This window comes from Rhinopithecus bieti, unplaced genomic scaffold (assembly GCF_001698545.2).
Source record: "Rhinopithecus bieti isolate Rb0 unplaced genomic scaffold, ASM169854v2 scaffold_23868, whole genome shotgun sequence".
Lineage (NCBI taxonomy): Eukaryota > Metazoa > Chordata > Mammalia > Primates > Cercopithecidae > Rhinopithecus > Rhinopithecus bieti.
This window is the reverse complement of record NW_016811202.1, coordinates 956,655-983,173: the sequence shown is the minus strand read 5'-3', so window position 1 is coordinate 983,173 and position 26,519 is coordinate 956,655. Positions and strand designations below refer to the sequence as shown.

General features: G+C 41.3%; 1 protein-coding gene across 3 annotated transcripts; it reads left to right on the top strand.

The window, feature by feature from the left end:
• Positions 1–358: 358 nt before the first annotated feature.
• CLNS1A (chloride nucleotide-sensitive channel 1A) lies at positions 359–26,073 on the top strand. Of its 3 annotated transcripts, XR_001889511.1 has the most exons (8): positions 360–597; positions 8,545–8,681; positions 12,123–12,224; positions 12,882–12,989; positions 15,308–15,481; positions 19,841–19,930; positions 22,933–23,340; positions 25,529–26,073. XR_001889511.1 is itself a non-coding variant. In XM_017893538.1 (7 exons), the coding sequence occupies exons 1-6, from the start codon at positions 473–475 to the stop codon at positions 19,906–19,908; spliced, it is 714 nt and encodes a 237-aa protein (XP_017749027.1). In that variant the 5' UTR covers positions 359–472; the 3' UTR covers positions 19,909–19,930; positions 20,830–21,579. The 3 variants fall into 3 exon arrangements, 2 of the variants coding, with proteins under 2 accessions (XP_017749027.1, XP_017749026.1); XM_017893538.1 differs by lacking the exons at positions 22,933–23,340; positions 25,529–26,073 and adding an exon at positions 20,830–21,579 and having other exon boundaries at positions 359–597; XM_017893537.1 differs by lacking the exon at positions 25,529–26,073 and having other exon boundaries at positions 22,933–23,483.
• The last annotated feature ends 446 nt before the right edge of the window (positions 26,074–26,519 follow it).

Genomic DNA, 26,519 nt, shown 5'->3' with positions numbered 1-26,519 from the left:
CTTGAGCCACCGCGCCCGGCCCATCATCTTTGTTTTAAAACTTCAAACTGTAAACTAAGTTCCTCCCAAAGCTAGTTCAGCCTATACCAGGAATGAACAAGGTCAGCTTGGAGGTTAGAAACAACATGGATTTGGGTAGGTCAGATTGCTTTCAGTGTCTCAGTTACAATTTTGCAATGGTGATTTCACTGTGACAATCTTGAGGGACTTCCCACAGAACCCTCAGTTATTGAAGCCCAAAGCCTCAGAAATGACGAGGAAGAAGGGGAGGGGTGTTAAACTCCACACGGTCTTAGCCGACCTCCGACGCTTTTCCTAGAATGTCTCATCTCTATGGTCGACCGGCGTTCAGATTCCGGGGCAGACTAAGTTGTTCTTCCGGGGTGAGTGCCTCTTCCAGGGCGAGCGGTGTGGTGCAGGCATTGCTGTTTTCTAACTCCTCAGGGGCTGTGTTGTCGCACTGTCTGCTGCTATGAGCTTCCTCAAAAGTTTCCCGCCTCCTGGGCCGGCGGAGGGGCTCCTGCGGCAACAACCAGACACCGAGGCTGTGCTGAACGGGAAGGGCCTCGGCACTGGTACCCTTTACATCGCTGAGAGGTAGGGTTCCCGGTCCCCAGCGCCGGCCTCCTGCGTGCCACCCTCCTCCTTGCTGGAGCAGGCGGTGCGAAGGAGCCGGGCAAGGGGCGGCCTGGAGGGCTGCTGGGAGCGGGGGCGCGTGTCCGGGACGCCTCAGGGATACCTGTACCGGCTGGAAGGCTCGATTTTTCTAGCACTCCTCCGGAGTCTTCCATTCTCTATTTTCTCGGGCCGGAATTTCCCCTCATGGATTGTACTTTTTTTTTTTTTCTTTTTTTCCTCTTTCTTTTTCTCTCTTTCTTTCTTTTTTTAACTCGCCTTTTACTGGAGGTCTGGCGCGTGCGTTGCCCTTAACGCACGGTCTCGTTTTAAGAGTCTGAAGTGTGCCTGTCTTTCCGGATGAACAGATGCAGGAGGTGTTCCCCTCTGCAGGATACGTAGTTTCAGAGCCGAGGGTGGAGGACTTTGAAAGTTTGGTTACACAATATAGATTTTTTCTGTAGGAATAGTAAGGAGAGGAACATCCTTAACTCGACACAGACAGGGGTCATATGCAGAGGTACCAGACTCCCGTTTTGGGGTCCTGGAAGAAATTGCCCTTTTATTTGGCCACCTGGAGCACTTTGGTATTTTCACAGTCAGATAGATCTACCTTAAATATTGTGGTTGTAGAACTGAGGTCCCTGTTTCCTTGACATTTAGTTCTCTTTATTTTGAAGCCTGTAATGACACATTTAATCTTTCCTGCCCTTCAGATATGTGTTGCTTCCCCTTTTGCTCCATCACTTGTCGACAGCCAGAGAAAATTCTCTAAGAACTCATGTGATTACTTTCGAACCACCTGTAAAATCCAGGATAATCTCCCTATGTTGCTGTCCACTGGCAACCTTAATTAGGTTTGCGAAGTCCCTTTTGCTGTGTAATATAACATATTCACACGCATGACACCAGAAACTGAAGGTCGTGGGGGCCAAAATTTTGCCTACCACAGAATCCAGAGCACAAAAACTGTAAAGAACTGTTGCTTTAAAGGGAAATTTAGACATTGAACAAGGCTTAGGCTTCAGGCCAGTCACTGAGATAGGACATATGGGTGGTAGGAAAAGCAAGATTGAGGTAAGAGGCAGATAATGAGTTTGGTCAGGACATGTGTGGAGTAATTGTACATACGAGTGTGTGTTGGACCGGGCACGGTGGCTCACACCTGTAATCCCAGCACTTTGGGAAGCTGAGGCAGGCGGATCGCCCCAGAAGTTCGAGATTAGCCTGGGTAACATGGCGAAACCCAGTCTCTACAAAAAATACAAAAGTTAGCCAGGCATGGTGGCGGCCTGTAGTCCTAGCTACTCAGGAAACTGAGATGGGAGGATCACCTGAGTCCAGAAGGTCGAGGCTGCAGTGAGCCGTGACTGTGCCCCTGCACTCCAGCCTGAGTGACAGAGTGAGACCTTGTGTCAAAAAAAAAAAAAAAAAAAAAAAAAGAGTGTGTGTCTTGGGAAAGTGGTATTAAAGATAGATGTTTGGAAGTCGTTGAAGTATTAGTGTATACTCATGGAAATGGATTAGCTATCTCAGAAGAGAAGAGGACCAAGTGTAGAACCCTAGGGATACACCTGTGGGTGGGTCATGGAAGAAGAGACTTGAGAAAGGAGGAAGGAGCAGTCAAAACAAAATGTCAAGAGCGTATATTGAGTATTGACAAGGAAATCTTTGGTATTTGGGGAAAGCAGTTTCTTTGAAGTGGTAGAAGATGGAGCACAGATACATTCCTAGTTCCTAGGCATTCCTTTTTTATTCATGACATTGCTGTATGTTGACACTTCTTTCAATATTATAACTCCTTTTGAGGGACAGTCCTGTATTGGTTTTTGCATTTTGAAAAATTTCAAACCTACGGTCCAGTGCGGTGGCTCACGCCTGTAATACCAGCACTTTGGGAGGCCGAGGCGGGCAGATCACCTGAGGACAGGAGTTCAAGACCAGCCTGGCCAACATGGTGAAACCTCATCTCTACTAAAATACAAAAATTAGCCGGGTGTGGTGACAGGCATCTGTAATCTCAGCTACTTGGGAGGCTGAGACAGGAGAATTGCTTGAACCCAAGAGGTGGAGGTTGTAGTGAGCCGAGATCATGCCATTGCACTCCAGCCTGGGTAACAGAGACTGTCTCAAAAAAAAAAAAAAAGAAAAATTTCAAACCTAAGGAAAAGTTGTAAGTGTTATTACTACCCATACACCCTTCACAAAGATTTATTAGTTAACATTTTGCCATGTTTGTCTGTTTTTCTTTTTTTTCTGAGCCATTTGAGAATTGCAGACATGTTTTCCACTTCCTGTTCAGAAGAACAGGGACATTATCTTGTATAACCACAATACAATTCTCACACTAAGGAAGTATAACTCTTTTTAAGTTCTGACCAGTTTTTTTTTTTTTTTTTTTTGGAGACGGAGTCTCGCTGTGTGGCCCAGGCTGGAGTGCAGTGGCGCCATCTCGGCTCACTGCAAGCTCCGCCTCCCGGGTTCACGCCATTCTCTTGCCTCAGCCTCCGAGTAGCTGGGACTACAGGCGCCCGCCACAATACCTGGCTAGTTTTTTGTATTTTTAGTAGAGACAGGGTTTCACCATGTTAGCCAGGATGGTCTTGATCTCCTGACCTTGTGATCCGCCCATCTCGGCCTCCCAAAGTGCTGGGATTACAGACTTGAGCCACCGCGCCCGGCCTCTTACCAGTTTTTTAAAAATTCTTAGCCTGGGCAAGGTGGCTCACACCTGTAAATCCCTGCTCTTTGGAAGGCCAAGGTGAGCAGATCGCTTGAGCCCGGGAGTTCTTGACCAGCCTGGGCAACATGACAAAACCACGTCTCTACAAAGAATACAAAATTGCAAAAATTAGCCGGTCATGGTTGCATGTACCTGTAGTCGCAGCTACTATGGGGGGCTGAGGTGGGAGGATTACTTAATCCTGGGAAGTTGAGGCTACAGTGAGCTGTGATCATGCCACTGCATTCCAGCCTGGGTGACACAGTGAAACCTTGTCTCTTAAAAAAATTAAAAATTATTTGTTTCAGCTTTTCACAAACAAATCTCTTATGTTTCTTCTTTAAGATAATTTATTTTTTTTATTTTTATTTTTTTTTGAGACAGAGCCTCACTCTGTTGCCCAGGCTGGAGTGCAGTGGTGCGATTTCAGCTCACTGCAACCTCCACCTCCTGGGTTCAAGTGATTCTCCTGCCTCAGCCTCCCGAGTAGCTGGGATTACAGACGTGCTCCACCACGCCCAGCCAATTTTTGTATTTTTAGTAGAGACGGGGTTTCACCATGTTGGTCAGGCTGGTCTCGAACTCCTGACCTCATGATCCACCCGCCTCGGCCTGCCAAAGTGCTGGAATTACAGGCGTGAGCCACCGTGCCAGGCCAAGATCATTTTTTTGTGTGTGAAACATAAATACAAAAAAAAAAGAGTATAAATACACACACATACTGTATACATGTATATAGAGTCCAGCAGTTCTTCCTCTGAGGCAGTGAGGGAGAATGCCCAGAGATAACAAAGCTGGAGAAGAAGACAGTCATGTTCATGAGTTTGGCTTATAGCCTTTAGGCTTTGGTGAAACTATTTAGTTTGAGGCAGAGAGGGACAGCAACAGATTAGGTTTTGGCTGGACTTGGTTTTAGTCTCTCAGATTTGTGTTGAAAGATTTAGAATCTCCGACTTATTTCAGAGCTTAGTTTTTTATAGGAAGTTGAATTTTTTTTTTTTTTTTTTTGAAACAGAATTTCACTCTTGTTGCCCAGGCTGGAGTGCAATGGTGCAATCTCGGCTCACTGCAACCTCTGCCTCCCTAGTTCAAGAGATTCTCCTGCCTCAGCCTCCTGAGTAGCTGGGATTACAGGCATGCGCTACCACGCCCAGCTAATTTTGTATTTTTAGTAGAGATGGGGTTTCTGCATGTTGGTCAGACTGGTCTCAAACTCCCGACCTCGGGTGATCCGTCCACCTTGGTCTCCCAAGATTACAGGCATTAGCCACTGCATCTGGCCAGGAAGTTGAATTTTTATCCAAATAAGGAAGATACAGAGGCATGAATAATATAAAATAGTTTAAAACAGGTAAAATAAAATAGGTTATCACATTAAAATTAGTAGTTTAAACTTATAATTTTTTTTTGTATCTCATTCCAAAATTAATTTTAAACCAAATAATTAAGTTAACCCAAATTCAAGACCTCTCGTAGCTTCCTGTCCTGTTTTTCATCCCATGCTGGGAATAAAGGACACTGACCATACTTGTGCAAAAGCATTTGAATTCAGCAAAACATTTTCTCTACATGTTTACTTGGTTTCTAATTCTTCTTGTCTTTCCCTTTTGACTCACAGTTTCTTTGAAACTGGGTATGGTTAATTAGATATTTTAGAAGGATTTCTTCTAGAATATATACAAAGAGTAAATGAAAATCAGAATTTAATGATCAGACAAAACAGTTATATTTTTAGATGATACAGTGAAATCTTTTATGTTTCTCTACAGCACTTTAAAAGTTATAACTTGAATACTTTGAGTAGATTTATTACAGTCTCATCCCAGCAAACTTTAATGGCAGCATGTCTGGCCTATTTCATCGTGGCCTCTGCTAGAATTAGAAAATCTGGTGGTGGTACAACAAATAATTTACGTGCAATAGGATTTAATTTGTTGTTAATAGTTTTTTTTTTAAATTAAAATTGCCAGATAAATGAATGTTCTTTCAAATCTTTTTTTTTTTTTTTTTTTTTTTTGAGATGGAGTCTCCCCGCTGTTGCCCAGGCTGGAGTGTGGTAGTGTGATCTTGGTTCACTGCAACCTCTGCCTCCTGAATTCAACCAGTTCTCCTGCCTGAGCCTCCCGAGTAGCTGGGATTACAGGTGCCTGCCACCATACCCAGCTAATTTTTGTATTTTTAATAAGAGACAGGGTTTTGCCATGTTGGTAGGCTGGTCTGGAACTCCTGACCTCAGGTGATCCATCCACTTCAGCCTCCCAAAATGCTGGGATTACAGGCGTGAGCCACCACGCTTGGCCTATAATGTCAAATCTTTTTTAACATAGTAACATGCTGTTGGAAAAAATAAGTTGTTGAAAGTAAGTTGTTTTTCCATTTAAAAATATCTGTGAATATTAATATATGATATGCATTTGTAAATCTGAAAAAGTAAAATATAGAAACCTAGGGGTTTCTTTTCTTTTTTTATTAAAAAAAAAAAGGGCCGGGTGCGGTGGCTCAAGCCTGTAATCCCAGCACTTTGGGAGGCCGAGATGGGCGGATCACAAGGTCAGGAGATCGAAACCATCCTGGCTAACACGGTGAAACCCCGTCTCTACTAAAAAATATGAAAAAACTAGCCGGGCAAGGTGGCGGGCACCTGTAGTCCTAGCTACTCGGGAGGCTGAGGCAGGAGAATGGCGTGAACCCAGGAGGCGGAGCTTGCAGTGAGCTGAGATCGCGCCACTGCACTCCAGCCTGGGCGACAGAGTGAGACTCTGTCTCAAAAAAAAAAAAAAAGAATTTAACCATTAGAGTAAGTGTTTTTAAGTGTGGAACTTGGCTTCTGTCCTGTAGAGTGCATAATCCCAGTTCATGTAAAGATTATGAGAGCTCCATAGCAAATGCTGTGCAGAGGAGCATTTTATTCTCTCTGCACTAGTAAGGAATTACAGAGTTATTATTATGGCTTTTAAAAGTAAAGGCCATAATTTGACAGGCAATGATTCTATGTTTAGGTTTCAGTTTTTCCATGCCCTCATTCAAGTTTTATGGCTCTGGATATTTGAAATTATTTTGAACACCCAAATTTGGAATGTTTCTTTCTGAATTGTGATAATGCCAGAAAAGTTTTGAGATCAGAAAAGGGCAGTTTATTTGCTTTAAAATTATATAGCTTTTGTAGGGGACTCGTGATACTTGGATATTATTTCATCTCCACATTAAAAGGAAGGCAGTGAGCAGGAAAGATGCGTACAGCACATAACTCATTACATAATACAATGTTTCTTTGGAACCAGTAGGAATGAGTTGTTCTGGAAAATAATTTGTAGAGGTTTTATCACTTTTAGCTCTTTAAGATTTATCACTTTTAGGCCAGGTGCAGTGGCTCAGGCTTGTAATCCCAGCACTTTGGGAGGCCGAGGTGGCAGATCACCTGAGGTTGGGAGTTTGAGACCAGCCTGACCATCATGAACATCATGGCAAAACCCTGTCTCTACTAAAAATACAAAAATTAGCGAGGTGTGGTGTCACAGGCCTGTAATCCCAGCTACTTGGGAGGCTGAGGCAGGAGAATCGCCTGAACCCCGGAGGTGGAGGTTGCAGTGAGCCAAGATCATGTCACTGCACTCCAGCCTGGGTGACAAAGCGAGACTTCATCTCAAAAAAACAAAAACAAAGATTTATCACCTTTAAGCTTCTTAGATTTCCTTTACTTTTTTTTTTTTTGATAAGAATGTTGAACGGAGATCTTTCCATATGACAGTGCATATACTTACTTTTGCCTTTTTGAAGTAAACAATTAGATAAGTTTTAGTATATTTGCAGATTTGTACAGTTATCACCACAGTCTAATAATCTGCCTTTGTTTTGGTAATGCTTTTGGTAACTGAGGGTCAGACGTGTTTAACACTCATAGTATGTGGTTAGACATTGATTTCCTTTAGGGCAACTGTGGTGTGAAGTTCATCCTCCCCTTCCACTGAACATGAATGATCTCAGACTGTCACACTGTCATTGTTCCTGCCCAAGGCAGTCCTAGGTTCTCCTGTTTTACTTTTGTTTTTGCTTGGTTAAAAATTAGACAGCCAGGCTTGTTAAAATTGTATAGAATATAGAATGATACATGGGTCTTACTTCATTAACTTTTAAAAATAATTCATATAACATACAGTTTAACCATTTAAATATATAATTCAGTAGTTTTTAGTCTGTTTACAGAATCGTGCAATTATCACTACAATTTTAGAATATTTTCTTCACCCCAAAAAGAACCTGGTACCCATTAGCAGACATTCCCATTTCCTTCTAGCCCTAGACAACCACTGTATTGCATTAACATTTTTTTTTTTTTGGCTTCTTCAGGATTTTTTACTTTTCTTCTGCTAAGTGGTACAGATGGATGAAGTATTAGAAAATTAGCTAGCTTCTACTGAAAGCTTAACGTACTGATTTTGGTGATGTGCTTCCTTTGGTACACCAATAAAATATTTGCATTTGACCACATTTGAGGGAAAACTAGGCCTAGCTTTTCTGTGGCTTTCTCTTAAAGATGTTGAATAAATGAGAGGCTTCAGGGAGTCTGTCTCTCAAGGTAATAAATATTTCCTGAGTTGCGGCGAGTGTAATGACACCCATTTATGTCTTTTAGTGTAGGATTCATGGAGAAACAAATTATTACCAAGGATTTATTGCATACTTACCTCCTGAGCTCTTTGTTAATGGTTTTGAAGAATGTTAAATAAAGGAATGTGATGAGTTCTGCTGTCAAATAGCTCATATTCCATAAGGGCACATATAAGACTCGTTACCACAGAGTTAAGTACTAAAATTTGCAAATCAGAAAAAGAAGAGGTCTTTATGGACTGGTGTAGTTGAAGGGAGACCTCATGGAAGAGAGGAGGATTTGCAAAAGCAAAGAGGGTATTTGAAGACATATAAAAAGAGTAAGCTTGAAAGTCATAGAAACATACATGTGACTGAGGAAAATGGAATTTCAAGTCTGTTTGAATTTATAGCTAGAGGGAAAGAGACTTTAACAGAATTGATCTTAAAGAAAATTCAATTTCCACTACTGAATTTTCTTATTTTATGAACATTTCTAAAAAAGTAAGCTTGAATTTATTTATATGCATAAAGGTGTCCAAGCTGAACTTTTATATACTTTGTGATATTACATTAGGATTTACTTTCTAAAACTAATCTACTTAAAACATGTTTTTCAGCCGCCTCTCTTGGTTAGATGGTTCTGGATTAGGATTCTCACTGGAATACCCCACCATTAGTTTACATGCATTATCCAGGGACCGAAGTGACTGTCTAGGAGAGCATTTGTATGTTATGGTGAATGCCAAATTTGAAGGTATGTATGGTGTAATTTAATCTAATGCCTCCTTTGATAGCAAATTATATTTTAAAAAAGAGTGTTTGATAATAATCAATGTAACATTGAGGCCATTGACTCATTTTGGATAGTAGTTTATTAAGCAAAATTTCAGCACAGCAACTTGGACAGTTGAAGTTTTCATAATGGACGTTTGTGTGTGTCTGTATATATTTCTATATATTTACACTTAGAATTCTTCATTTATTATGGATATGTATTTCTAGCTTTCCTCTAAAGTTTCACTGTTTATTCTGCCTTTCTCTTTTTAAAAGGCACCCTTAGAGGCTTGGATCAGTATACCCTGTGCTTCTGAGAATTTAAGATAGAACTGTTCCGTTTTGTTACAATAGTGGTTATCAGTGGGTGTAGGGGGAATATATTTTCCATGGACCTCCACCAACCTCACCATTCCCCCACATTCGGCAGTGACATTTTGGTTGAAAGAGGAAGGATATTATTGGCATCTAGCAGTTAGATGCCAAGGGTGCTATTATTATACTAAATATTCTGCTATGCGCAGATGGTCCACCACAACAAAGAATTATTCCATCCAAATGTCAGTAGTGCCAAGGTTGAGAAACTGTAGGATATAAAGATTCTCAAGTTTTGCTTTGGGATAATTGCAAAGACTTGTAAAAATCTAGTGAAGATGTTCATGTTTAAAATAATGGGTTGCTTTTCTTTGAAGTAGTGTGTAAGAGACAATCCCATGAATTTATCTATAAGGCTATTGCTCTTTCAAATTGGGATTTTAATACGGTTCCAGATATAATAATATGATCATTTATATTCAGTTGTGACACTATTTAGTAATTCTTAGGACTTTTGGCAAGCCCTGCCTCATTAAGTGGTAATGACTGATTCAGCTATCTGAAAATATTTTTGTTATAAGATTTCAAATTCTTGCCGTTGGAAAAGGTTCAAAGACATTTAAAAATCTAGTGAAGTCTGAAGAAGAGGATTAGGAAAAGTAAAAGGCTGTTAACCCTGGGGTGTAGTAGTGTAGTAAGACTTCCTAATAAGGCATTAGGCACAAAATTTACTCTTCATCTAAGTAAATGCAACTATGATTTTATAACTAAGAATATCATGTGTAATGTTTAGTTTAAAGCATTCATTCATTTCCAGAAATGCAAAACCTTGGAGGTACTCTTGCCAGTCAGCTCCAAATGCTTGTATGAAATGGCCCTAAATAGTGACAGGCATTGGAGGTGGGAAAGGTACATATCAAGAGAAAGGCTTAGGAAATAGCGTTTAATAATAAAGGGCAAAAGCACATTGAATAAGAAAACTCTGTCATTAGGCCGGGCACAGTGGCTCATGCCTGTAATCCCAGCACTTTGGGAGGCCGAGGCAGGCGGATCACCTGAAGTCAGGAGTTGGAGACCTGCTTGGTCAACATGGTGAAATCCCGTGTCTACTAAAAATACAAAAATTAGCTGGGCCTGGTGGCGGGCGCCAGTAATCCCAGCTACTCGGGAGGCTGAGACATGAGAATCGCTTAAACCCAGGAGGTGGAGGTTGCAGTGAGCTGAGATTGCGCCACTGCACTCCAGTCTGGGCAACAGAGCAAGACTCTGTTGGAAAAAAAAAAAAAAAAAAGTAAAAACCCTGTCATTAACTTGCTAGGCAAGTCATTTGCATCTCTCTGAGCCTGAATTTCATCCAAAAAAGTTAAGGGAGTGTATTGGTCTCTGGTTCTCAAACTCAAGACTAACGGATACACATTAGAAATACGTGGGAAGCTTGTTTAAAATGCAAATGCTGTAAGTCCTAAACTAGGAAAAAGCAGTTCAGTAGGTTTTAGGGTGTGTGTTTTAAATATGTGCTCTATAATCTTACAGAGTCTATATGATTATTTGATTGTAATTGATGTAATTATGAGTAATCCTTTCTTAGTAAAATATGCAGGATTTCCTATCTTACTAGAAATTAGTATCTTCCTGGGTCATGTTTATTTCACTAATTCTCCAGTTCTTTTTTTTTTTTTGAGGCAGAGTCTTGCTCTGTTGCCAGGCTGGAGTGCAGTGACGCGATCTCAGCTCACTGCAACCTTCGCCTCCTGGGTTCAAGCGATTCCCCTGCCTCAGCCTCCCAAGTAGCTGGGACTACAGGCGCCTGCCACCATGCCTGGCTAATCTTTTTTTTTGTATTTTAATAGAAACAATGTTTCACTGTGTTGGCCAGGATGGTCTCGATCTCCTGATCTTATGATCCGCCCACCTCAGCCTCCCAAAGTGCTGGGATTACAGGCATGAGCCACCTTGCCTGGCCCTCCAGTTCTTTTTATCTTAAACTTCTCTCATAAATTACACATACTTGAATCATATTTTCCCAGCCTTTGTTCCTCACATTCTGATTCTCCAAATTCCAATATTTTTTTTCTCTTTGGCATACCTCTATAAGTCTCTTTATAAATGACCATCAAGACCGAGCACAGTGGCTCACATCTGTAAACCCAGCATTTTTTTTTTTGAAACGGAGTCTCACCCTGTCACCCAGGCTGGAGTGCAATGGCGTGATCTTGGCTCAGTGGCTCACATCTGTAATCCCAACCTTTTTTTTTTTTTGAGATGGCGTCTCGCCCTGTCACCAAGCCTGGAGTGGAATGCCGTGATCCTGGCTCACTACAACCTCCGCCTCCTGGGTTCAGACGATTCTTCTGCCTCAACCTTCTGAGTAGCTGGGATTACAGGCGCCCACCACCATGCCTGGCTAATTTTTGTATTTTTAGTAGAGACGGGGTTTCACCATGTTGGCCAGGCTGGTCTCGAACTCCTGACCTCGTGATCCGCCCGCCTCGGCCTCCCAAAGTGCTGGGATTACAGTCCTGAGCCACCACGCCCAGCCACAATCCCAGTATTTTGAAAGGCCAAGACAGGACGATCACTTGAGCCCAGGAGTTTGAGACCAGCCTGGGCAACATCGTAAGACTCCATCTCAAAAAAACAAAAATTAGCAGGGTGTGGTGGCAAGTGTCTGTAGTCCTAGCTGCTTAGTAGGCTGAGGTGGGAGGATCGCTTGAGCCTGAGAGGGCAAGAGTGTCCAGTCTGGGCAACAAAATAAGTCCCAGTCTCAGAAAAAAAACAGATGACCATTAGCTCTGTCATCTGTGGATGAGATTAGATTATCTTAAAATAACCTTAAAATTCATTCCCAGCAAGGCGTGGTGACTCACGCCTGTAATCCCAGCACTTTGGGAGACCGAGGTGGGTGGATCTAGAGGTAAGGAGATCGAGGCAAGGCTTTTCTAGGATGCTCACTGGATAAATAATCAGGATTTTTCAACCATAATTGGAAATAAATTTGTCAACCACAATTGGAAATTAAAATTGAATTGCAGTATTCAGATTTATCAATACGCTTCATTTTTTTAAAGTCAAATAATGACATTAAAAGGGTGTTTTTATTTTCTAGAAGAATCAAAAGAACCTGTTGCTGATGAAGAAGAGGAAGACAGTGATGATGATGTTGAACCTATTACTGAATTTAGATTTGTGCCTAGTGATAAATCAGCATGTGAGTGTTCTACAGTATTGATTCTTCCCCTTTTATGTACCAAGCATTCCCAATTAACACACACACACACACACACACACACACACACAGCTCTCACCTTTACCACCATTACCTCCATTTTACTGCTTTTTCTTCATTTTAGCATTGGTAATATTGAGGACCAAATACCTATTAACATCAAAGGTTGTGAATGTAGTGAGAATATTGTAGACACTCTGTTATCTGGTTTTCTTTTGTGAATGGACTCTGGTTAGTTTTACTGATTGGTGCTGTTGACTTAATCTCACCTGCTGGATGGCAGAGGAGTTACAGCAGTTTTAAAGTGGAAGATCTCAGGATGGCTGGAAAGAACACTGTCAGCTGAGAGGGGCTTCACCCTGATGCCAGCAGTCTTACCAGGACTCTGACCCTTTTTTCTTGGAAAACCCCATGAGCCATGAAGAGATCGTAATAATCTCTCATAATGAACTCTTATTATTTTATGACTTGTCCTTTGCTTCAGCCGCTTTCAAGATTGATTTTACAATTTGGCAAGTTTGTAAATACTGTGGCCTTTTGTGTACCGATTAAATTTATTGGCACTGATGATTATTTTTATTATAAAATTTTATTCTACATTGAAAAAAAAATCGGTTACAGTTTAATTCCCTTGTTCAGTGGAGGCGATGTTCACTGCAATGTGCGAGTGCCAGGCCTTGCATCCAGATCCTGAGGATGAGGATTCAGATGACTACGATGGAGAAGAATATGATGTGGAAGCGCATGGTTAGTGAAATGGATTTTAAAATGTTTTTTTGTTTGTTTGTTTAGTGTTTCATTGTAAGCATTTATTTGTATTAAGGGTAGAGGATTATAGTTCTTTATATGTCTGTAAAATATGCAGTATGGTAAGATTATTTTTATTATTATTACTTTTGAGACGGAGTTTTGTTCTTGTTGCCCAGGCTGGAGTGCAATGGTGTGGTCTCGACTCACCGCAACCTCCACCTCCCAGATTCAGGCGATTCTCCTGCTTCAGCCTTCCAAGTAGATTACAGGCATGCGCCACCACGCCAGGCTAATTTTGTATTTTTAGTAGAGATGGGGTTTCTCCATGTTGGTCAGGCTGGTCTTGAACTCTCGACCTTAGGTGATTCGCCTGTCTCGGCCTCCCAAAGTGCTGGTATTACAGGCGTGAGCCACTGCGCCTGGCTGGTAAGATTATTATTGAAAGAGAATGACACAGTAGTACACTTTATGCCAAAGCCCTTTGCAGCAGACAAATTTTGAGGGTAAAAGTAGAGATTGTTGGGAAGAATGGATAAGTAGAGCATATGGAAGGAAAGAAAATGGTAGATAGGAAACTGGATAGTCAGAAAGTCTTTTAAACTGAGGCAGCTGCCCCCAGAGAACAAGCTTCTCTCTCTACACCTTGAGAACCTGGATCATTTATGTTGTTTTATTATTATTATTATTTTGCAACAGGGTCTCACTCTGATGCCCAGGCTGGTGTGCAGTGGCGTGATTTCTGCTCACTGCAAACTCTGCCTGCTGGGCTCAAATGATTCTCCCAGCTCAGCCTCCTGAGTAGCTGCGACGACAGGCTTGTGCCACCATGCCTGGCTAATTTTTGTGTATTTTTTGTAGAGACTGGGCTTTGCCATATTGCACAAACTGGTCGACTCTTGGGCTCAAGCAAGCCTCTGGCCTTGGCCTCCCAGAATGCTGGGATTACAGGCATGAGCCATCGGGCCTGGCCTGCATCTTTATTTAACATGTTCCTTCAAACAGCTCACTGCCAAGGTCATTTCTTTTTCTCAGAACCATACTTCATTTATTTTTCTCAGAACTATACGTCATTTATTTAAGAACTCTTTCCCGTTGCCTTCCCCAGACCAGAATGCAGTCACTAGTGTGATAAAGAGTCTTTATAGCTTGAAGTGCTTGCTGTTCTCTTTTCTTTTCCCTATTGGTCTTATGTACACCAATCTGGGTATCCAAAGCCCTTTCTTTCATGTACACCCACTTCCTGGCCTTAGATAAACACATTTCTGGGATTCTCCATTACATACCTAAATATGTCCAAATATATCCTTACCTTTCTGAGATTTTTGAGTGATTTAAAATTTTTTATCCTTTTTGTATGTTCCAGAATTTTTTTTTTTTTTTTTTTTTTTTTTTTCTGTTTTTAAACAGGGTCTAGCTCTGTTGCCCAGGTTGGAAGGCAGTGGTACCATCACCACCCACTGCAGCCTTGAGCTGCTGGACTAAAGCTGTCCCACCCCAGTCTCCCAATTAGCTGAGACTACAGGTGCACACCACTGTGCCTGGCTAATTAAAAAAACATTTTTTTGGAGAGATGAGGTCTTATTGTGTTGCCCAGGCTGATCTTGAACTCCTGGGCTCAAGCAGTCCTCCCACCTCGGCCTCTCAAAGTGCTGGGATTACAGACGTCAGCCACTGCACCTGGCCCTGATTTTTTTTAAGAAAGGAGCATGTTTTTTAATCAGAAAACATCTTCATTATACAAATTAATGTAAATTAATTTGTGCTCACTTGTAAAATTCCCACCTCAGGATAATGTAGGACTCTCTGACCTTAGGAACACACTTTTTTTTTCTAGTCCCTGGACATGGAATTCTTTGGGAATTGCTATTTACTGGCTTGTTATCTCTTTTAATAACCCTAGAGAGTAGGGGCATTTTCTTTGTATTTCCGGCTTCAGCAGTAGCCTATATATGTGTATAAATAAATGTTGAAAAGTATCTCCTGGAAGCCTATTTGGACTGTATGTTACCTTCAGCAGATTCTTTTTTTTTTTTTTTTTTTTTTTTTTAAAACAAAATGTTGCTCTGTTGCCCAGGCTGGAGTACAACGGTGCAATCTCGGCTCACTGAAACCTCCATCTCCGGGGTTCAAGTGATTCTCCTGCCTCAGCCTCCTGAGTAGCTGGGACCACAGTTGCGTGCCACCACGCCTGGCTAATTTTTGTATTTTTAGTAGAGATAGGGTTTCACCGTGTTGGCCAGGCTGGCAGCAATTATGGATTCCATTTTGTTTTTTCTAATTGTTGTATTTAAACTTTAAGTTTTCTGTTTGTTTAGAACAAGGACAGGGGGACATCCCTACATTTTACACCTATGAAGAAGGATTATCCCATCTAACAGCAGAAGGCCAAGCCACATTGGAGAGATTAGAAGGAATGCTCTCTCAGTCTGTGAGCAGCCAGTATAATATGGCTGGGGTCAGGACAGAAGATTCAATAAGAGATTATGAAGGTGAGTGTTCTTTTGCATTGTGAACAGTCAGATGAGCACTTGGGCAATAAGTTATGGATAGTCATAAAAGTTCTTTTAATAACTAAGAGAAATAATTGACTGTAGTATAGGAAGCAGATACAGAATTATATAGTGTGGGAATGCTTATGTCACTTGTTTTTGGTGATTTTTTTTTCCTCATTACCAAAACAGTCTGTTCATAGTCAAAAACATTCTTTTAATGTGCGCAGGCAAAGTAGACATGAAAAAAAAATAAGTGTAATTCTAACTGAGAGATATCCACTATTAATTTTCTGTTGCACCTCTGTATTAGTTTACTAGGGCTATTATAACAAAGTGTCATACAGGCTGGGTGGCTCAAACAGAATTTTATTGTCTCATAGTTTTGGAGGCTAGAAGTCCATGGTAGGTTATCTCTGAGGGCTGTCAATTCAGGCATCTCTTCAGGTATACACACACCCACCAAAGCAAGAGAGAGAGATTTTAAGAAATTGGCCCACGTGACAGAAGGCTGGCAAGTCCAAAATCTGCAGGGTAAGCTGGCAGACTGGAGACCCAGAGAAGAGTTGATGTTGCATTCTGCTGCCTCAGAAGTTCTGCTGGCAGAATCTCTTCTTGCTCAGGGGAGGTGAGTCTTTTTCCTGTTGAGTCCTCCAGCTGATTAAATGAGACTCACCACACTATGCAGGGTAATCTGCTTCACCCAAAGTTCACCAGTTTATAAGGCTAATCTCATCTAAAAAATAACCTCCACAGAAACGTCTAGAATAATGTTTGACCAACTATCTGGACACCATTGCCTAGCCAAGTTGGTGCATAAGTTTGACTATCACATCCTTCTTTTTTTTATTTTGAGATGGAGTTTCTCTCTTGTTGCCCCAACTGGAGTGCATTGGCATGATCTTGGCTCACTACAACCTCTGCCTCCTGGGTTCAAGCGATTCTCCTGCCTCAGCCTCCTGAATAGCTGGGGTTATAGGCGCCTGCCACCACTCCCAGCTAATTTTTGTATATTTAGTAGAGACAAGGTTTCACCATGTTGGCTTAAAGTATGCACTGGCAAAGAAGAGGTAGAAAAATTAAATAGAATTCTGAGAGGCATTTACTATTAATTTTCTGTTGCATCTCCTTTCTTGTTTGTGTCCTTTTGTGTGTGTATATACACTGATTCTTTGTGTGTGTGTGTGTGTGTGTGTGTGTGTGTGTGTGTGTGTGTTTGAGCAGAGTCTCGCTCTGTGTGCCCTCAGCTCACTGCAACCTCTGCCTCCCAGGTTCAAGTGATTCTCCCACCTCAGCCTTCCGAGTAGCTGGGATTACCCACTACTATCATGCCTGGCTAATTTTTGTAGAGATGGGGTTTCACCATGTTGGCCAGGCTGGTGTCGAACTCCTGACCTCAGGTGATCCGCTTGCCTTGGCCTCCTAAAGTGTTGGGATTACAGGCATGAGTCACTGCACCCAGCCATGATTCTGTCTTATTTATTTATTTAAGACGGAGTCTCACTCTGTCGCCCAGGCTGGAGTACAGTGGCATGATCTTGGCTTACTTCAACCTCCACCTCCTGGGTTTAAGAGATTCTTCTGCCTCAACCTCCTGAGTAGTTGGGATTACAGGCATGCGCCTCCATGCCTGGCTAATTTCTGTATTTTTAGTAGAGGTGGGGTTTCACCATGTTGGTCTCAAACTCCTGACCTCAGGTGATCTGCCCGCCTTGGCCTCCCAAAGTGTTGGGATTACAGGCATGAGCCACTGCGCCCGGTCAAGATGTTACCTTTTTTTATTATAGTAATTGCCTAAAGAGTGCCATGTGGACGCTTACTTCATGCCTTATAGCAAATGATTTTAAGGTCATAAATACTTTTTGCTAAGTTGAGATTATTGGACTTTTATTCATAAGCCTCATTAACACATTGGAGTTGCCTATATATAAAAATTCTTCAGCCTGTGCCAGTCTCCATCTCTGAAGTCCTGAGCACCCACATCATTATTTTTGCCAGTGAAACACTTTTAGTGTGGCATTTTTAGTGCTTCATGTGCTCCTTTATGTAAGAGGTGTTTATTGAGCTGTACCAGGTACAGGTAATACAGCAGTACTCAAGGGATGAGGTTACTGACTTCATATCAGTGACATTCTGGTGGAAGAAAAGTTAACAGTACATTGAGATATAGGAGGTGCTTGGGCAGCTGTGGAATCGTAAGGGCTGGGCCCTTTGCCCAGCCTGGATAGTCAGGGGGAGTGTTAAGTTTCATGGAATAAGTGACATTTAAGTCAAGATCTGAAAGATGTATAGAGATGGCCTAGGTGGGCTGGGCATGTTTTCTCACACCTGTAATCCCAACACTTTGGATGGCCAAGGTGGGCATATCACAAGGTCAAGAGATCAAGACCATCCTGGCCAATATGGTGAAACCCCGTCTCTACTAAAATACAAAATTAGCTGGGCATAGTGGCGCATGCCTGTAGTCCCAGCTACTTGGGAGGCCGAGGCAGGAGAATCTCTTGAACCTAGGAGGCAGAGGTTGCAGTGAGCCAAGATCAAGCCACTGCACTCCAGCCTAGTGACAGAGCAAGACTCCGTCTCAAAAAAAAAAAAAATGGCCCAGGTGAAGACGTTGAGGGGAGATGCAGGTAAAGGGATTAGTCATGTGCAAAGAAGGGTTCAAGAGACTATTCAGATTTGGGGAACTGAAAGTAGTTCAGTGTGAAAGGTAGTTATTATGGTAACAGATAAAGGTAGAATAGTGAACTGGGTAACGTCTTAGAGGAACTCTTAGGTCAGTGGGAAGCCATTGAAGAATTTCATTAGTGTTTCAGAAGGTGACTGTGGTTATAATTTGGAAAACTGATTGGAGAAGAAAAATACTGGAGAGAAAAAGAGAAACCCTGTTGTGTGACTTACATATTAAATAAGAGGTGATCACCTAAATTAGGTAGTGGCAGTGAATATCAAAAGACCTGACAGATTTCAGACTCTGAAGAGATAGAAGCAACAGAAGTTAGGGGCTTGGGATAAGGGTTTCTAGTTTAAATGGATAAGAGGCACCCTTTAGTAAGACTGGAAAAAAATGGCATTTTTTAAATGTGGAAAGATGAACAGTTAATTTAGATACGTTACATTTGCATCTGCAGGTGACGGGGTGCCCTGGGGCTGTGGGCAGAAGACATTTTTTGGTGGGCCAAAGAGTTGAGGGGTGACTGGGAGGTGAGCAAGTGAAGAAAATAGCTGTATATGACTCTTTTTTTCTTTTTGGAGTTTTTTTTTTTTTTTGTGCACTTGTTGCCCAGGCTGGAGTGCAATGGTGCAATCTCAGCTCTCTGCAACCTCTGCCTTCCTGGTTCAAACCATTCTCCTGCCTCAGCCTCCCGAGTAGCTGGGATTTACAAGCACCTGCCACCACGCCCGGGTAGTTTTTTTGTATTTTTAGTAGAGATGGGGTTTCACCATGTTGGCCAGGCTGGTCTCAAACTCCTGACCTCAGGTCATCTACCCACCTTGGCCTCCCAAAGTGCTGGGATTACAGGCATGAGCCACTGTGCCCAGCTAAGACAACTCTTTCCATGGGGCATTAGTCTGTTTTCACACTGCTGATAAAGACATACCAAGACTGGGCAATTAACAAAAGAAAGAGGTTTCATTGTACTTACAGTTCCACATGGCTGGGGAAACCTCACAATCATGGTGGAAGGCAAGGAGGAGCAAGTCACATCGTACGTGGAAAGCAGCAAGCGAAAAGAGCTTTTGCAGGAAAACTCCCCCTTATAATAACCATCAGATCTAATGAAACTTACTCATTATTATGAGAACAGCACGGGAAAGACCTGCCCCATAATTCAGTTATCTCCCGCAACACGTGGGAATTCAAGATGAGATTTGGGTAGGGACACAGCCAAACCATATCAGGGCTCTTGTTTTTTTCTCTTGTTGCCTCCCACCTTTTATTTAATGAGATGACAAAATGGGGAAATAAGCAAAAGCTTGCTGTACTGATTTTGTCTTCCTCCTGAATTATGTTGTAAGCTTTGTGAGGATAGCTTAAAAAAAAAAAGCCCAGCAGTAAATACTTAGATCTGTAAAGGGTGAACAGTTGATCCTGCATTTGAAAGTTCCTACGTAGAGTTATTTTAGTATTGAGGTTGACACTTTACACAGTAAATGTCACAGACTGATTTTGATGTGGCCTAAATCCCCAGGTAGCATTTTCTTTCTCAGTTTGTCCTTTCAGACTTTTCTTTTCAAAAAAGAGGAAAAAGCAATTCTTACCAGCAGAGGGCACTAGCTTCCTTCTGGTAGAAGTTATAAGTTGCATCTACCTGTTTGAAGTGTACATGGGGATTGCTCAGTAATTTTTTTGTTTAGATGGGATGGAGGTGGATACCACACCAACAGTTGCTGGACAGTTTGAGGATGCAGATGTTGATCACTGAAAATGATTTATGCAGGTTTAAGGTGAGTAGTTCATTTTCTCCTTGTCACTGAACATGAAAATCATGTGAAATGATTACTTCCTACTTTTTTTTTTTTTTGAGACAGGGTCTTACACTGTCACCCAGGCTAGAGTGCAATGGCATGATCCTAGCTCACTACAGCCTTGAACTCAAGCAGTCCACCTGCCTCACCCTCCCAAGTAGCTGGGACTATAGGCATACCCAGCTTATTTTAAAATTTTTCGTAGAGACAGGGTCTCATTATGTTGCCCAGGCTGGTCTCAAACTCCTGGCCTCAAATGATTCTCCTTCCTCGGCATCCCGAAGTCCTGGGATTACAGCTCTGAGCCACTGTGTCCGGCCTATTTCTTTTTCTTTCTTTAAAAAATATTTTTCTTCTTTTAAAGCTCAAATTGTCCCTGACAATTTATTTGCTATTCCATTATTCTGAGAAATATATTGTCCTTTGCCAGCCTAAGTATTTCAACTATATGTTAGATAATAACTGAAGGTCATGTTCATATCATACAGAGCTAGAACTAGTAATTGTAATAGTCCTTTATAAACTGTTATTAAATTGTTGTTCCTCTTTCCCCACTACAACTTCCTCCTACCTTATAGCATTGTTTTCTTGAATACTGGCTATCCTCCAGTCTTTGAGATGCTCTTGCTATCCTCCTTTTATTTTACTAAAGCATATAGTAATAGCATGGCAAAATTTATGTGTTTTGACTTGACTCTGCTACCACTATCAGTCATCCAGTTATGAGACCCTTTGTTATTCCCTGCAGTGATAAATATTTCAGAATTCCTTCTCATTTCTTCTGATACAGATTTTAGTTCTGAACCTAGTTCTCTAATCATTGGCTTTTCTCCAGTTACAAGTTTTAATTCTTTTACCCCTGTTCTATTTCGTTTCAGAAACCAGCCTTTTAAAGTTCCAGTTAGCTTCCAAGTTACTGCCATTGTGAAAACTGTATAACATTGCTTCTTATACTGACCATGAATTGTGATATTGGACCTCTGCTTTCTTCTCACGTCCTGCCAGTGGAACTATCAGAAAATAACCTCTTAGAGTTCTATGATTTATATCTTCCCTTAAATACTTAATTTTAATTTCCACATTTACGTTTGTCAGTGGTAGCCATACAGTCTAATATTAGCAATGTCCCCTCTGTTGAAATCATGTGTTCGTATCACTGGAGCTCTGTTAACTTTGATTTTTAGCTCTCCCAGTTCCAATTGTCAGTAACTTCACTGTTCTACTTCATGGGAAATCTTTTGTTATCAACTTAAGTCTTTTTTCCTTATTTCTCGTCACATTATAGCATATTAATTTTTTCAGTTCAGTGATACTTGTTTAGTAACTGTTTTATTGCAGTTAGAAAACAGATTTTTGGGTCTTTGGGCTTTCACATATTTCTTTTGAAGAACAGACTGTTCAGAGAACATCAGCCACTCTTTAATTAATCAGAATCATGAGAAACTCATTTGGTATGTCACTAACAGTTAAACAAATGGGGTGTTACTGCAGTCCTTGGCAAGAATTCTTAGGATTCTTTTTAATGGTGAAATAGCCACAAACTTTTCAATGAGCTTTGTTTTCTGTTTATTTTATCCTAGAGCTCAGAGGCAGAGAATTATTTTATTCATAATTTTTTTTTTTTTTTGAGATGGAATCTCGCTCTGTCGCCCAGGCTGGAGTGCAGCGGCGTGGTCTTGGCTCACTGCAGCCTCCACCTCCCAGGTTCAAGCGATTCTCCTGCCTCAGTCTCCCGAGTAGCTGGGCCTACAGACACGTGCCACCACGGCTGGCTAATTTTTGTATTTTTAGTAGAGATGGGGTTTCACCATGTTGGCCAGGATGGTCTTGATCTCTTGACCTCGTGATCCACCTGCCTCAGCCTCTCAAAGTGCTGGGGTTACAGGCATGAGCCACTGCACCCTGTTTATAATGTATAAACGTTGTAAATAATGTTTATACATATTCTTCATCTGGATAATTGATCTGAATTCCAAACAATGTCTACATTTTTTTTTTTTTTCTGACATGGGAGTCTCACTCTGTCGCCCAGGCTGGTGTGCAGTGGCACAGTCTCGGCTCACTGCAACCTCTGCCTCCGGGGTTCAAGCGATTCTCCTGCCTCAGCCTCCTGAATAGCTGGGATTACAGGTGCCCACCACCACACCCGGGTAATTTTTTTTTTTTTTTGGAGACAGAGTTTCACTCTTGTTGCCCAGGCTGGAGTGCAGTGGCGCAATCTCGGCTTGCCGAATCCTCCGCCTGCCGGGTTCAAGCGATTCTCCTGCCTCAGCCTCCCGAGTAGCTGGGATTACAGGCATGTGCCACCACATCTGGCTAATTTTGTACTTTTAATAGAGATGGGGTTTCTCCATGTCTGGTCAGGCTGGTCTTGAACTCCTGACCTCAGGTTATCCGCCTGCCTCAGCTTCCCAAAGTGCTGGGATTACAGGTGTGAGCCACCACGCCTGGTCCTAATTTTGTATTTTTAGTAGAGACGGGATTTCACCATGTTAGCCAGGCTTGTCTCAAATTCCTGACCTCAGGTAATCCACCCGCCCTTGGCCTCCCAAAGTGCTGGGATTACGGGCGTGAGCCACCACACCTGGCTGTGTAAATTTTTAATCATTTAAAATTGTACATGCTTTTAAAGAATGAACAAGGTATAAATAATTAGAGTAATTTATGCAGCCATTTATTAATTTCATGATAATGGAACTAGGACTTCTCAATGCATGAGGTGGGGTGGAGATGGCACATTAATGGTGGAATCACAACTCTGCCACATACTTGTGTACACCTTTGGACAAGGCATATAACTTATTTAATCCTCACTTCCTCCATCTGTAAAATGGAGAGGATAATAACTACCTTGCAGGGTTGTTGCAGAGGCTGAGATAAAATGTACCTAAGTCCTCTGGCACTCTGTGACTAGGCATTCAATAAATAGTAGCTATTATTATTATTACTATTGTAAACACTGTGAACCTTTTGTTTTTCAGATTCTGCTCCTAACTGTAGGAGAGAACTTGGTGCCTCTTCCACTCTGGAGTGAAGTTGATGGAAGTCTTTTTCCTTTTCCACAACCCAACCTGAACCAGTTCCTTCTTGAGACAGACTATACTGAGACAATAAGTTGTCACCAGCAGAAGATAGATAATATGACCTTTATTAACTTGATGAATTAACTTAACCAAGAGGGTATTTGTAGTTTATTATTTACCCCAAAACTTTCTGTGTCTGGGTACCCTCTGAGTAGGCCTATAATTCCTGCCTTGACTATGTGCATCTTTTGTAAGCTAGCAGATTTATGTGGTGAAAATGCACAGGAGCTTGGTGTAGGTAGACTGGGTAGGAAAGAGAGAGCTCCTTTTGCCATGTTTTATCAGTCTGCTGTTACAAACTCTTAGGTTATATCCTTTAATTTCCAGCTTTTTAGGTTAGTTTCCGTAACAGAGCAAGTGAGTCTTGGATGAAGTCCTCAAAGTACTTCAAATGGTAATTGTTTTGTTTTTGTAATAGCTTAACAAATAAACCTAGGTTTTCTATATTACTGTGCTCTCATTCTTGACTAAAACCATTAATGAGAAATGTGTTTTAAAAAATAATGCTGGCAAATATGAGAATTTTGTTGGCTTTATTTTGTTTACTTATTAAGGAGAACATGAAATAAAATAGAGCTTCTGGCAAGTATTTAGTAAGGCAAAGATTTAACACATTTCAGGGGATTTCTGCCACTTCCTTTTAGATTAGCAGTAATTTCTTGTATTTATCAACTCTCAATTTTCAGTTTTCATAGATTACCTGGGTATTATAAGGCTGATTTGTAATTACTGATTTATACTTGGACTTTTGATACCATTATGTGGCCTTAAAATAACCTTATACAAGCTAATCTTACTACCAGAATCACTTGGCTAATTAGTGAATAAACTGATGTTTGGTGACACTCAGCCCAGTGTTCGTTTCAGCATTGTCACTTGGTTTCCCTCAGCTTGCAAGGTAGACTGAAACAAAACTAATTTTCCTTTTCTAACCAGACTCTCAGAATTTCTGAGTCTGTTAACAATAGGTGAGTAAAACAGCCACTTGAAATGGAAACTAAAATTTACTGAGACCTTCTCTGTACCAGCCACTGTCCTGAGTTCTTTATTATGTATTATAATATTCTTAATTAACTTATGAGATACACTTTTATCCCACTTTATAGTTGAGGAAACTGAGTTATAGAGAGAGGTAAAATAACTTGCTTAAGGTCATGTAGATAGTGAACTGTGATTTTGAGCCTGTGCTTTAAAACATCATACAGCCTTACCATCTACCAGCAGCAGAAAGCATGCACACTCTCCCCACTGCTGCAGGGTTTTAGTGTTAACATTTCAATGGCAGTACAAGAGCTTCCCAAGTTTCTCTGCCACCCATCTGAGCAACACCCATAATTCTATCCTAGGAGTTTGTCCATTCTTCAGTAAGCAGTCAGGACATTCTCAAGGCTAGTATTATAAATTCCATTTGAGTTCCTTTTAAAGGGAACAAATTTGTAATTGTGACTTTCCATGAAGCCAAAATTGCTCTGGTAGCAAAATATCGAGGAGATTCAGAGTGTACTGGGTTTCTTACTGGTGTTGCTGTGGTCAATGCAGTATGCAAAAGGCAGGAGACCAAAGCATGTGGGCACCTCTCAGGGCTTATTTCCTCATTAGACTAAATGACTTTCAAAGATTGAGCTATAATTCACTAAATAGTAAATTAGAACTGTAGCGTTGAGAAAATAGAAGCTGAGAAAAAAGAGCAGGCCAGGCTTTTAAAAGATAACATGTATAATGATCAGCCAGACAATATTTATTGATTTCATTTGAGCCTAACTTTAGGGTTGCTGTAATTGTTTTCTTTTGTGTTCCTGATGTAGAGACACTTTAAAGGTACATAGACATTTCCCTTCCAAAATGTAAGTCATCTAAGTGTTCCTAAAAGCTAGAGTTAGTGGTTCTCTGTTCTAGGTTCTATCATTTAAAAAATGTATTCATTAAGATATGGTCCCAGCCAGACGTGGTGGCTCACACCTGTAAGCCCAGCACTTTGGGAGGCTGAGGTGGGCAGATCACTTGAGGTCAGGATTTTGAGACCAGCCTGGCCAATATGGTGAAACCCGTCCCTACTGAAAATGCAAAATTAGCCAGGCCTAGTGGTGGGCACCTGTAATCCCAGCTACTCAGGAGGCTGAGGTACAAGAATCGCTTGAACCCAGGAGGCAGAAGTTGCAGTGAGCCAAGGCGATAAACTTGTTTAAATCCTTAATAGAGGCTGGGTGCAGTGGTTCACACCTATTATCTCAGCACTTTGGGAGGCTGAGGCAGGCAGGCTGATCACCTGAGGTCAGGAGTTCAAGACCAGCCGGGTCAACATGGTGAAACCCTATCTCTACAAAATACAAAATTAGCTGGGTGTGGTGGTGGGGCACGTCTAATCCCAGCTACTTGGGAAGCTGAGGCAGGAGAATCCCTTGAACCTGGGAGGTGGATGTTGCAGTGAGCTGAGGTTGCGCCATTGCGCTCCAGCCTGGGCAACAAGAGCAAAACTCTNGTTACAAACTCTTAGGTTATATCCTTTAATTTCCAGCTTTTTAGGTTAGTTTCCGTAACAGAGCAAGTGAGTCTTGGATGAAGTCCTCAAAGTACTTCAAATGGTAATTGTTTTGTTTTTGTAATAGCTTAACAAATAAACCTAGGTTTTCTATATTACTGTGCTCTCATTCTTGACTAAAACCATTAATGAGAAATGTGTTTTAAAAAATAATGCTGGCAAATATGAGAATTTTGTTGGCTTTATTTTTGTTTACTTATTAAGGAGAACATGAAATAAAATAGAGCTTCTGGCAAGTATTTAGTAAGGCAAAGATTTAACACATTTCAGGGGATTTCTGCCACTTCCTTTTAGATTAGCAGTAATTTCTTGTATTTATCAACTCTCAATTTTCAGTTTTCATAGATTACCTGGGTATTATAAGGCTGATTTGTAATTACTGATTTATACTTGGACTTTTGATACCATTATGTGGCCTTAAAAATAACCTTATACAAGCTAATCTTACTACCAGAATCACTTGGCTAATTAGTGAATAAACTGATGTTTGGTGACACTCAGCCCAGTGTTCGTTTCAGCATTGTCACTTGGTTTCCCTCAGCTTGCAAGGTAGACTGAAACAAAAACTAATTTTCCTTTTTCTAACCAGACTCTCAGAATTTCTGAGTCTGTTAACAATAGGTGAGTAAAACAGCCACTTGAAATGGAAACTAAAATTTACTGAGACCTTCTCTGTACCAGCCACTGTCCTGAGTTCTTTATTATGTATTATAATATTCTTAATTAACTTATGAGATACACTTTTATCCCACTTTATAGTTGAGGAAACTGAGTTATAGAGAGAGGTAAAATAACTTGCTTAAGGTCATGTAGATAGTGAACTGTGATTTTTGAGCCTGTGCTTTAAAACATCATACAGCCTTACCATCTACCAGCAGCAGAAAGCATGCACACTCTCCCCACTGCTGCAGGGTTTTAGTGTTAACATTTCAATGGCAGTACAAGA

Excerpts from the sequence above, each read along its gene's own strand:
- CLNS1A (XM_017893537.1), top strand. The coding sequence starts at position 473 with ATGAGCTTCCTCAAAAGTTTCCCGCCTCCTGGGCCGGCGGAGGGGCTC. Across the intron at positions 598-8,544 it reads ACCCTTTACATCGCTGAGAG|CCGCCTCTCTTGGTTAGATG; the intron begins GTAGGGTTCCCG and ends CATGTTTTTCAG. Across the intron at positions 12,990-15,307 it reads ATATGATGTGGAAGCGCATG|AACAAGGACAGGGGGACATC; the intron begins GTTAGTGAAATG and ends CTGTTTGTTTAG.